The 12,421-nt window shown below is 35.7% G+C and overlaps 1 protein-coding gene across 2 annotated transcripts; it reads left to right on the forward strand.

The window, feature by feature from the left end:
- Window positions 1-1,326: 1,326 nt before the first annotated feature.
- Window positions 1,327-12,421, forward strand: slc25a29l (solute carrier family 25 member 29-like). 2 transcript variants are annotated; one of them, XM_030126720.1, is made up of 4 exons: window positions 1,327-1,821; window positions 5,467-5,510; window positions 8,085-8,168; window positions 11,225-12,421. In XM_030126720.1, the coding sequence occupies exons 1-4, from the start codon at window positions 1,788-1,790 to the stop codon at window positions 11,993-11,995; spliced, it is 933 nt and encodes a 310-aa protein (XP_029982580.1). In that variant the 5' UTR covers window positions 1,327-1,787; the 3' UTR covers window positions 11,996-12,421. The 2 variants fall into 2 exon arrangements, with proteins under 2 accessions (XP_029982580.1, XP_029982581.1); XM_030126721.1 differs by lacking the exons at window positions 1,327-1,821; window positions 5,467-5,510 and adding an exon at window positions 7,786-7,836.

A 12,421-nucleotide genomic window follows, 5' to 3' on the forward strand; every position in this document is an offset into this window, starting at 1 on the left:
TGAACTGCATTTGGCGGCTATTTATTTAATTTTATTGGGATTATAGTTGTATTGTGATTTTATTTATTTATTTGTTTACAGTGGATTTACTTCAATACTTGAACAACCTTTTACTGCCATAGTTTCCTTTTTGTTTTATTTTAATGGGATTATTATTGCATTGGGATTTTTTTTATGTTTACAGTAGATTTATTTCAATACTTGAACAACATTTTACTGCCATAGTTTCCTTTTTGTTTTATTTTAATGGGATTATTATTGGATTGGGATTTTTTTTTTTTTATATATATATATTTACAGTAGATTTATTTCAATACTTGAACTACATTTTACTGCCATAGTTTCCTTTTTATTTTATTTTTTGATTTATTTTACTGTAGTTATTATTGCATTGAGTTTTTTTTTTTATTTATCTGTTTACAGTGGATTTACTTCAATACTTAAACTAAATTTTGCAGCTATTTTATTTGATTTTATTGGGATTATAGTTGTATTGTGATTTTATTTATTTATTTGTTTACAGTAGATTTACTTAAATACTTGACCTACATTTGGCTGCTATTTTATTTAATTTTTTTGGGATTATAGTTGTATTGTGATTTTATTTATTGATCTGTTTACAGTAGATTTATTTCAATACTTGACCTACATTTGGCTGCTATTTTATTTAATTTTATTGGGAGTATAGTTGTATTGTGATTTATTTATTTATTAATTTGTTTACAGTAGATTTACTTAAATACTTGACCTACATTTGGCTGCTATTTTATTTAATATTATTGGGATTATAGTTGTATTGTGATTTATTTATTAATTAATTTGTTTACAGTAGATTTACTTAAATACTTGACCTACATTTGGCTGCTATTTTATTTAATTTTATTGGGATTATAGTTGTATTGTGATTTTATTTATTTGTTTAGAGTAGATTTACTTAAATACTTGACCTACATTTGGCTGCTATTTTATTTAATTTTATTGGTATTATTCCAGTAATGTGATTTTATTGATTTATTTGTTTATTTACAGTAGATCTCCTTCAGTACTTTACCCACATCTTGCTACAGGACTGTTTTATTTGACTGTTTTTCTCTGTTTGCTGCAGGACTTGTTTGTATATCGGATCACTTGTGCTACTGTATATAAATCCCCAGTCCGTGGCCTCTGATTAGATTTCCCATATTTAAGCATCCCCGGTTGGACACATCAAACATCAAACCCCCGGGGCTGATGACGACGGCCACATGATAACAGTGTTGATTTTGCCGGCGGTGACAAACCTCCAGCCCAGATCACCGGTCCTGCAGGCTGAGCTGGGCCCGGCCAATGGGCGCGGGGGGCGGACAGGAGCCGCTAGGGGAGTTGTCTTCTCCGGGCTAATCCGATTGGACTCCCTTAAAAAGGACAAACACGCTCCCCCCTTTTTTTTTTTTTTTTTTTTTCTAACGTAAACCCCCGCCTCCACCTCCTGAGCTACAGAAATAGAAGGGTTTGGCAGAAAGACGTCCTGAAGTAGAGGAAGAATATTCGGAAGCTGTCAAACTCCCAGATTAGCTTAATTACCAGTGTTATCATTACAGGCTTATCTTCATCACTAGCTAGCAGGTTGTAAAAGTTAGCTAGGTTTACTTACCGACTAACCAGCCTGGCTCATCACCAAGCCGGGGTAAAAAGTTTACAGAAGTTTACTCCTCAAACTCAGGGGGCTTGTGAGCTGCCTTTTTGTCCGTCAGCAGTTTTTTTTAGCTCGCCCAAATTCCACTTTCAGATACATTTTTTTGGGGGGAATGGCATTAGACTTCGCCGCGGGCTGTGTGGGAGGTAAGTGTTAGCATTAGCATTAGCCAACGTTTCTGTATGGGTTTTTTTTTTTTTTTTTTTTCTTCTCCCTCCGCCTTTAAAACTTCCTCGAGTTGGAGATGTGAGCCGGTGTTGCCACGTCTAGGAATCATTACGAGGATAGAAAAAAAAAGTCTGAGCCAAGTATGTGGAAATACAAAGCCACACCTGGTTGGTTTTATTGGAATATAGTTATCTAAGAATGCCGGATGTAGTTTACAAAATTAGATAAGTGCATTCCTTACCTGATAGTAGCCCAGCCCCGGTGTTGTCTATTTACTGGAGTTATTTCGTTAAGTTTTGTTTAATGCTGTGGTATCAATTCAACAATTAAGCAGTAATAGTACTTAATTAGTACTGAAAGTAGTATTGAATAGTACTGAAGTATTGAATAGTACTTAATTCAGTAGTGCTGAAAAAGCTGCACAAAAACACAGTTCTTGTTTATCAGTGTGTAATAGTAGTAACATAAGTAGTTTTGTGGTGAGTCCAAATCCACATTTAACCTCACCTAAGTAGTGTGTGATTTATTTTAATATTACTATTCATTTCCTTGTTTTTAACTCTGTTATGCTGTGGCATCAATTCAACAAAAGAATGTTTTATTTTAACCCTTAAATACCCAAAACTACTACTGTGGTGAATCCAAATAGTTTTCCACTGATTAGTCTATTATCATTTATTATATTACCATTTGCATTTTTCACTGAAAATTATGCCTTTTCTCATATTTAACATACAAATTATGAAGGTTCTCATTCAATCTCAGAGTAAATTCAGTGGAAATTTTATCAAATCAAGGGAAAATTAAGAAAAAAGTGACCTTTTCAGTAAAATATTCCATAAAATGAAGAAATGAATCAATGTTCCAGAAACTAATGCTGTTTCCACATCCACCACAGAGCCTCTGAACATCCAAATGGATCATACCTGTTGTTGCTGAAAAGCTTAAGAAACTGCATTTTACTGGAATTATTTCAATATATTGAAAGTATTAGTGGTTCAGAAATTGTAGAACAGAAGATGCTTTTGGTTGTGTTTCAGGTCTTTGAGTTTAATATTTACTATCTGTAAACTTCGCCCACCCTCCTTGTTGAGAAATAACCCACATCATTCCACATCAGGGAGTAGTCATCTTCCAGGGGGAGAAAAAAAAAAAATGCCAAGAGGCAAATGAACTCAGGCCTTACAGATCCTGCTCATGAGGTTCTAGTTAAGCCTCTGTCTAATAACCCCTTGGGAATCCTGTCAGCTGTTGTGTCTTTGCGCAAGGCCAGGTTTTCCCTGAGTTCAGTACATCACAGACCTGATAGAGTCACTTTGAAAGCAGAGAGACACACAGAGCACACAGAATTTGCTAATGTCCACAAGGTTGACGTTAACTGAAACTCCAAACACCATTTGGCTGATATTGGCTTTATTTGATACCAGAAGAGCATCAGATTTGGAGTCACGAATCTGGACGTCACAGTGTCCTTTTACTTATGCATGCTTACAAGGGCTGCAGCTAGTAATTATTTTAATTGATTAATTATTTGGTTGATAAAATGTCAGAAAATTGGTGCAAAATGTCATTCAGTGTTTCCTTAAATTTCCTGTTTGGTCTAAAAAGATTCAGTGTACTGTCATTGAGGCTTGAAATAAACCAGAGCAGGATCAGATAATTTAGATTTGCCCCCCCCTCTAAGATTTCGTATATTACTAACAGAATAATCGATTGTCATAAAAGTGAACAATTAATTGATGCATCACTGTAACGGTATCTTTAATTATGTTCTGCTTAAAAATGTCACTCATCTTTATTCACAAATAAGTTAAAGCTAAGTATAATGACATGAGGGAGATTTGTGAAATGGGACATCATGGAAAGCAAACTATATCTAGAAAGCACAGGTCCACACGCCAAGTAAATAACATTAAAATATACAGTTACCCACATCTAAGTTAGAGGAGCTGAGCTTGTTTGGCTGAGGTCCACATATGCTAAATAACAGGAGGCAGTAAATAGACAAACATTATACAGAATGAATAAACATTAGAGTTGGTTTTGGAAGTAAAGACAGATGAGTTATTAGCCCAAGTGACTGATTAACGTAACTTTTTAACTTAAGTGACTAGGTATGAGGGTTGAAACTAGGCTTACGTGATGGATAAAACTGACATTTTACTGTATTTGCAATGATTAATGTAATATACAGAGAATTAAAAGCCAGTGGAAGTGTTTTAAGAGATTAGATATTTCATTATTTCAGAGAAGGATATTTCAGCCATGTGTGATTTTTATTTATTTATTTATTTATTTATTACCTTAATATTACACCATAGAGCTTATTAGAAGCAGTAAGTATCTAGTTATCAACCTCAGAATCACATTTAAGCCATAAATGAATGAATAATTTGCAATTAACTCAAACTACCGAATCAATAAAATTGAAATATCAAATTTCCCATAAGAATACTTTAGAGCTGGTTTGTAATCCCTGTTGAGAATAATATCGAAGCTGATTTCTGCTGATGCATACCTATCCATGTGCCTCGATTACAGTCACGTGTTGCTCTTGTTTGACTTTTTTTTTTTTTTTTTTTTTTAACCCTATTGGTATAAATCAAGGACAGAACACTGTTAATGTTTCGTCACCAGGTGCATCGATCAATAGGGCTGTCATGGTTTTAAATATGAGTTCACAGTTTATTATCATACAGACATTATTGAATTCATCCCACTACTGTAGTAGCAAGCTAATAGTAGTTTAACGGCAAATTTAATATAATAAAAAAAAAAGTAAAGATACATTTATTGGAACACATAAAATAATTATATTTGTTTGCCTTTTGTTAATATGGCTGGACACAGTATTTTTCTCACCTAGAGTTACATGAATCTAGAGTCAACAACTAATTAAAATGATTCCTATGCGTTTGTTTTTAATCCTTTTGGGTGGTGCATAGATACAATATAGATTTTCGTATTTGTGCTTATATATGATTATTATCCGAAAATGTGACATTATATATTTGTTTTATTAAAAAACATAGAATTCTGTTGCACCCATGCAAGTAACTCCAGCTGAAACGTATAAAAAATACTGTTAATATGAATAAATGCACAGTTTTTAGTAGAGACACAACTGAATTTGTTCTCATTCAAAGAGAATGTAATGCAGGACTTAAAGAGATGAAAATACTTAAGGTAACCTATTTTTATACATATAATGAACATTGCTTTGTTTCTCTGGTACAAAAGATAAACAGAAAATAATACTGGTATTTGCTATCAGGCCACAAAGGTCCATAATCAAAATAATCTGAACTCATAGAAAAAGAATATATCTCAACAAAGTAATTTCATTTAGAGTGAGGGTCAAATGATTCTTTAAAATACTCACAATTACGTCAAATAATAGCAATATGGCGATTATATAATAGTTGTGATCACATGACTGTACATTGATGTATGAGTTACTTAGCTTCATAAATCATCTTGAAAGTGTCTGTAGCGACAAATAATGGATCTGCATTATTTTCATTCCAGGCGTAGGTGTGTGTTGCTGTACCTGATCTGGTTTTATAGGTTTAAATATACTTTTCTACTGTCAGACGTAAAGCTTCTCTCTTGTGTTTCCTCAGGTGCTGCTGGTGTTTTAGTTGGACATCCATTTGACACTGTGAAGGTGGGTGTCTGCTCCATTCTCCTCACTGTTTTGTTTATTCATGTTAGGTAATGACATGATCAATACGCAGCTGTTGGGGGCAAAAAAAAAAAAAAAAAAGTCAGCAGACCGCCCTATTGGGACAATGAATGTGACCTTATATTACACAGTCTTCTAATAACCTTTATAGTACGACACAAGAGTTGAGCAACAGGGATGAGTGAGTGCACACTTCACTGGGTAAATATTAACAAAATTGACATTTGCAGCTTTGCAAATAGTTACTGGACCAGTGCAAGAAGTCAGAAGTCATCTTTTGTGTTCAAATGTGAAGCACAAATCTGGCATGTAAAAAAGTTGTATAAATTCCCATTTTTTATCAATGACAAGTAAATTAGGAGCATCTAATGTTGAGAAATGATCTAGAAATGGTTTCATTTTCCAAGAACTGAATATTAAAGTCATGGAAGCGCTGAATTTATCTCATATTTGACAGTCTGCTAATTACTTCCAAAGCTGTATATTGTTTTTCACCACGGCATAAGGGCCTGGCCAAGTGAAAGTGAACATGAGGGTCAATTTCTTTTTTCTCTTGAACAATATACACAAAAAAACCCAAAAAACTTGACGTATATCTCTAGTTTCTAAAACTGTGTTTATTTAATTTGTACCTGAATTTCAACTGGATATATAAGAAAATATGAGCATACAATGTAAATTAAGAACAGTAAAGGTTGTAAATGAATGCATACAGCATAAATTCAGAAGATAAATAGCAATGTGTAAATAAATAGGTTTAAAATATATGACTATCTAATCTTGTATTTCATAATAATCAAAAACTATAATGATTTTGAATGTTATTTATTATAAAAAAAAAACAGCAGAAAGATGTGTATTAAATATAGTAATGAAACATGTCGCCAAAGACTGATAATTTTATCAATATCTTAATAAAATCTTTGATTATTATTTTGATACATCACACTGAACAAACACTCCATTTCCATGACTTAATGTCTTTTAAAACTAAAATAAAAATGATATCAGTTTCATTTTTGGATATAATGTACTCTCATATATTAAGAAAAGTGTGGTATACTAAATATTAGCACTTTCCTTAGAGAACAGCACTTTTTGGTATTTTTTCCAAACCTTGAATAACTGCTGTAAATTTTTCTTTACTCTGTTACTTTGACAATGATGGTAAATTCATGTTTTTATTAAATATTTGGTTATTATTCCTTAATGGCATGTTAAAGTACTTGCTTAGACCTACAATTTGAGCTATTATGGTTGCTGCTAAATTAATTTTTAAAAACAGATATGGAATGATTAGTATTGCTGCACAGTGCTTTCTCACTCCGTTACTTGCTTGACCAGGCCTGTAAATTGTACTCGTGCTTTCTCAGTTCTAAATATGTTGTAAGCAGGCTGATGTTGATAATCTTAAAATCCACCATTTTAGTGTTATTGTTAAGAGAAAAGAGACAATTGACACTACTTCACTGTGTTTCTGTGATGTTATGTTAAGGTCAGTTTAGGTGAAGGGGGAAAAAAGAGCCTGGGGGGGCGCAGAATTTGTGGCATAAAAACTGCAAAGTTACAGGAAATAAACTTGGTATTCTGTGAGATAACAGTGATAAATCTGATCAGGTTGTATTAAGAGCAGCCACATAAATGTCTCTCCTAATGCAACCTCATCTGACACTATATATGTTTACTTTCCTTGTAAAGTTTGGAAAAAGAATTTACATACATGTTTTACTTTATAATTTCAGAGAATATTCAAGTTTTCTCTTTGTTTCTGAACATTACTCCTGTCCCCCGTTCTGTATTTTTTTTCTTTTGCCTACATTGGCCTTAATACACTGTCATATGCTTCCCATTAACAAATTGGCAATGTATATTCCCACATGCATGAGGGCACATTTTTTTGTGCTTGTGTTCAGCTGTTCTCATGTCAAAAAAATTCATCTAAGCATTTTTGTGTATTAACCAAAGTATGTCAATGATTTGCAGGAGGGTTTTAAAATGACCAAATATGAGCAGATAAACATAACACGTTTGCATTCCGTTTGCTGTCACAGATCACTCAGCTGTTTTGTTTCTAATAGGCGAGGTTGAAGCGTAGGGCGCAGCTGTTTGAAACCGCAGCGAGCCATACGTGGATGCTGAATGGTTTGGTTGTAGCTCTTTTTAATACTTTGCTTATCATGTCATTTCTCCGTGAGTTGAGTTGGTGTGTTGCTTTGGGGCTGGGGGAGGCTGTCTTTAACAGCAACAGTGTCACTGTGTTGTAGATGAGAGAGAGAAATAAACAAGCTCTCCACGGAAATGTGACCTAGTAAGTATTGGTCAAGGTCTTCTTTCTCTCACCCAAATGTCCTGTCTTGATGCTATAGAAATGTAAAGCAGAGATGACATTATGATTTTTGTATCTTATTTTCGGTTAAATTTTCCTCCCTCATTTTGTACCCCTTCTAAGCATCCTTACCCCCCCTGAAAGAACCCATTTTATTGTATGATTTGTAGCTGTTGTGACCCTCTTCGGCCTCATTTACGACTCTTTAACACCAGCGCTGTTGTCCACAGGTGCGGCTTCAAGTTCAAAATGTGGACAAACCTCTGTACCGCGGGACGTACCACTGCTTCCAGTCGATCATACGCCAGGAGTCGGTAAGAAAATTGCACAGCGGCAGTTGAGTAACATGTAGAGAGTAGCCCTCTACATGAGTTAGAGTAACCCTAACACCATGCTTATCGTGGCGCCGTGTGGTAATCAAGTGTTGGGTTACATCTGACTGGGATCAGCCGGCATGTTCCTAACATGGGCTGTTCGGGGTGAAAAAGGGGGAGGTGGGTGTTCTGGTACACAGGGTCAGCGGGGATCTTAGTCCTGCATGGGCTAATTTAAGCTTTGGTGCCATTTGAGCTAAGTGGAGTATGCTTAGTCTAAGGGATTTCTGTCTGTTTCACATGGAGACGGTGAATTGTGTTCCTCCTACAAAACCTGACATACATTTATGCTTTGTCTATTAGACGTCAATGTTTGATATTATGACAGTTGATAAAATCGGAAGGACAAAATATGAAAACCTGTGACACAAACTAAAGTGATCGCAGACTGCACATTTTGACTAAAGCTTCACTTTTGATGTTGTGTTGAACAATATTAATGATTCAAGATGCACAAAGAATAAAATGCATTAATGATGGGCTGGAAAGTAAGGACAAAAATGTTCATATTATGTCAAATCATTATTTCCTTCAGGTTTAAAGGCTGACTTTTGGATCCTGAGTTTAAATTGAACTGGGCGATGATTTCTGTTTTTACGGTCAAAACATGACCGACTTGTTAAAATCTAGATGCTGAGCATTTAAAACTTCATGAATAAATAAATACATTGTATTTTATATATTGTATAATAAACAGGCTAGCATAAAAGAATCAAAACTTGCTACTATACTATAAAATACTATAATACTATATTAATGCTTCTGCTTAGTGTCACTGAATCCAACATACAGTCATGGAAAAAATTATTAGACCACCCTCGTTTTCTTCAATTTCTTGTTCGTTTTAATGCGTGGTACAACTAAGGGTGCATTTGTTTGGACAAATATAATGATAACAACAAAAATAGCTCATAATAGTTTCATTTCAGAGCTGATAGCTATCCATTTTCCATGTTTCTTTTTTGATAATAACCAAAATCACTTCAGTTCTTACATCAATATCTATGGCATTGTACTGCCAAAACCAGTGCTTTGAGGCATTGCATGTTTTCTTTTCTGTCTGTTTTAGTCACATGATACACACAGGAGTTAGTACTTGATTACATAACCATTGTTTTTAATGACTTTTGATGGTCTCATAATTTTTTCCATGACTGTATCACCAAACATAATGAACGTTGAAATGACAGCCTTTTGTGATAAAATAATTGCAGACTGATGATTGCAATTTGATTAACTGTGCAGTGCCACTAAGGCCAAAAGAAAAATGTCCTCTGTAATAATTATCTTTCATGTCTCTCATTATTTCCAACTTTGACTTTCTCTAGCCCAGATTAAACTGCATAATATAATCATTATTATTGCACTATACATTTTTCTTGGTGTATTTTGTTTACACTGTCAGCTAAAACATGTGTCTTACTTAAACGTGTTTGCCTGTAGATTTTGGTGTCATTGCATGGTGAGTGTTGTCATTTTCTCACTAAAAGCATTAAAACCACATAACCACCGGGGTAGAACCACTTCCATAGAGGACCGTGTTTTTGTTCCTTTGTTTTTTGCTTCATTCTTCTCATGCAAGTTTGTTTTACAAATGTTGTGCATGTTCTACCTCTAGATTTATGCAACGTTCCACTTGCTTGTCAAGCCCAAACTACTTAAGTCATACAACTAAAGCCATTTATACACTGCAACTAAAACTGAACCCAAAACCAAACTGACTAAACAAAAATGAGAATCACTGAAAAGCTAAGTGCTAAAACTAATGCTCATGAGACAATTCCTGACCGATTGTTTTTGCTGGAGCTCCTCTAGAATAGTGATGTAGTTTATTAGCATTCCAACACTGTCTATGAATGCTGCAGGACTTTATTTAAACTTGGCAAAATCATTGGATTCCTCTCCCATCTTTTGACAGTGAACACATCAGTATTTACTACCATCAGCAAAATATTAACATAAATCAAACCGTAACCACATAAAAACATTCAGTGCATTGTGGGAAAACAGAGCTGTTATGGGAGGAGGTCAATTAATTATTAAAACTCCCTGGAGTAATCTCTTTCTTGATGATAATAAAGTCCTCATTTAATTTGGAGCGAATATTTTGGTGTCGAGCAATCACATTCTTCTGTTGCATTAACAATTTCATTCAATCTAAAAACTACACCAGCTAAAACTTGAACAAATCTATTGAATCCATGTAGTAAAAATAAAAAGCACATTAGATTTTAAAGTCAGTTTATCTATTAATAAAGTTATGTCATTGCATCCAAACTCACCCAAGCCAACCAGATGCAAATATTCACCCTAACTAGTTTCAGGTGAAACCAGCCCAGACTCGTTTCAGTGTTTCAAGCTTCTACTGGATTATGTTGGAAAACCAGTTAAGAAGTGTTGTGAACGTAGTGAAATTACGAAATGTGTGCAATGATGTAATGAACTATAGAACAATATGGCATCATCTAGGAGTTAACATAAGCCGGAACTCAAATTTACTAAACTGAATGGAATAAATAGGTGTCACACAAACAAAAGCTGAAGTTAACCCAGCACACAAAACTACACAAACAAAGGCTCTTAATGTAGAATTATAACCACTAATTATTTTCAGTATCTTTAAATTTTTTATGTATCTGCAGTGAAAATGAACAATTTACTATTAAAAAAAGTTTTAAGGAAATTCAGGTAGTCATTCTTAAAATATTAAGTCAAAATGTCTGAAATTAAATTTTGTAAATTCTGTACCACAAAATTTTTATGTGGGGCCAAATTTCTTTTAATATTCTAGAGATGCATATTAATCTATATGTGTTTGACACTCAGTGTGTTATTTCTTTGTTTTAATGTAAACAACCAAAATTGTCTGGATATAATAAACCTCATGGACTGATTCATATCCAGTATCTTGTGTCTTGAGTTAACTGGAAGGTTTCCAGGTTGTTGCAGAGTGTGGTATCTGTTCTCATCTGTGGAATGCATTTCTGTGTTTGTAGATGTTCGGTCTGTACAAGGGGATCGGCTCTCCCATGATGGGGCTCACTTTTATCAACGCTATAGTTTTTGGCGTGCAGGGCAACGCCATGCGGAAGCTGGGCCGAGACACTCCTCTGAACCAGTTCTTGGCGGGGGCGTCTGCTGGAGCCATCCAGTGTGTCATCTGCTGCCCCATGGAACTGGCCAAGACACGCATGCAGATGCAAGGGACCGGAGAAAAGAAGTCCAAGAAAAAGATGTACAAAAACTCCCTGGACTGTCTGGTGCGGATCTACAGGAAGGAGGGGATCCGGGGGATCAACCGAGGTATGGTGACCACCCTGCTCCGTGAGACCCCCGGTTTTGGCGTGTACTTTCTCACATATGACGTGTTGACGCGTTACCTGGGCTGCGAGCCTGAAGACCCTTACATGATCCCCAAGCTGCTGTTCGCCGGGGGCATGTCTGGCATCGCGTCCTGGCTCTCCACCTATCCTGTGGACGTCATCAAGTCACGCATGCAGGCGGACGGCGTCGGCGGGGTCAACCAGTACAACGGCATCATGGACTGTGTGAGGCAGAGCTTAAAGAAAGAAGGATGGAGGGTTTTCACACGCGGACTCACGTCCACTCTGCTCCGGGCTTTTCCCGTCAACGCCACCACCTTCGCCACCGTGACTCTGTTCTTATTGTACATGCGTGAAGGGGAGGAGTGTTCCATTCAGGACTCGGAGCCCCAGGCCGTCCCCCTGCAGCCCCTGCAGCCTCAGGCTCAGCCCACCAGCATGTAACCCACTGTGCATCCACGTACCACTACGTTAACCTGCAAATCTGGGTGGTTTGCAGCTTCTCTCAGGTCTATGATCTGTTACCAGGTTATTAGATAGGTGAACTGATCTTAGGTAAGCGTCTGTCTCTCAAAATTCACTCGTAGTATTTAAGTAATATATATTTTAAGATAAAGCTGTACTTGTATATATGGTCTTTTCTTAAAGTCTTACGGTTTTGTACAAATTGTTTGTTAATTTAGAAAACTTGCCAGTTCCAAGAGCAGACTAATAGTTTAACCCTCGGAGACTGTCCAGGTCACGGTGACAGAAGGTTTGTTTGTGATGGGGGTTGAATATTATCAGAGCCAACGTCACATTTTTTTCCCCACTGATTGATATCGAGATCTTTTTATGAAATATCAGTTAAAATAAATTAATGTACTACTA

The sequence above is a fragment of the Sphaeramia orbicularis genome, chromosome 22, assembly GCF_902148855.1.
Source record: "Sphaeramia orbicularis chromosome 22, fSphaOr1.1, whole genome shotgun sequence".
In the NCBI taxonomy this organism is placed as follows: Eukaryota; Metazoa; Chordata; class Actinopteri; order Kurtiformes; family Apogonidae; genus Sphaeramia; species Sphaeramia orbicularis.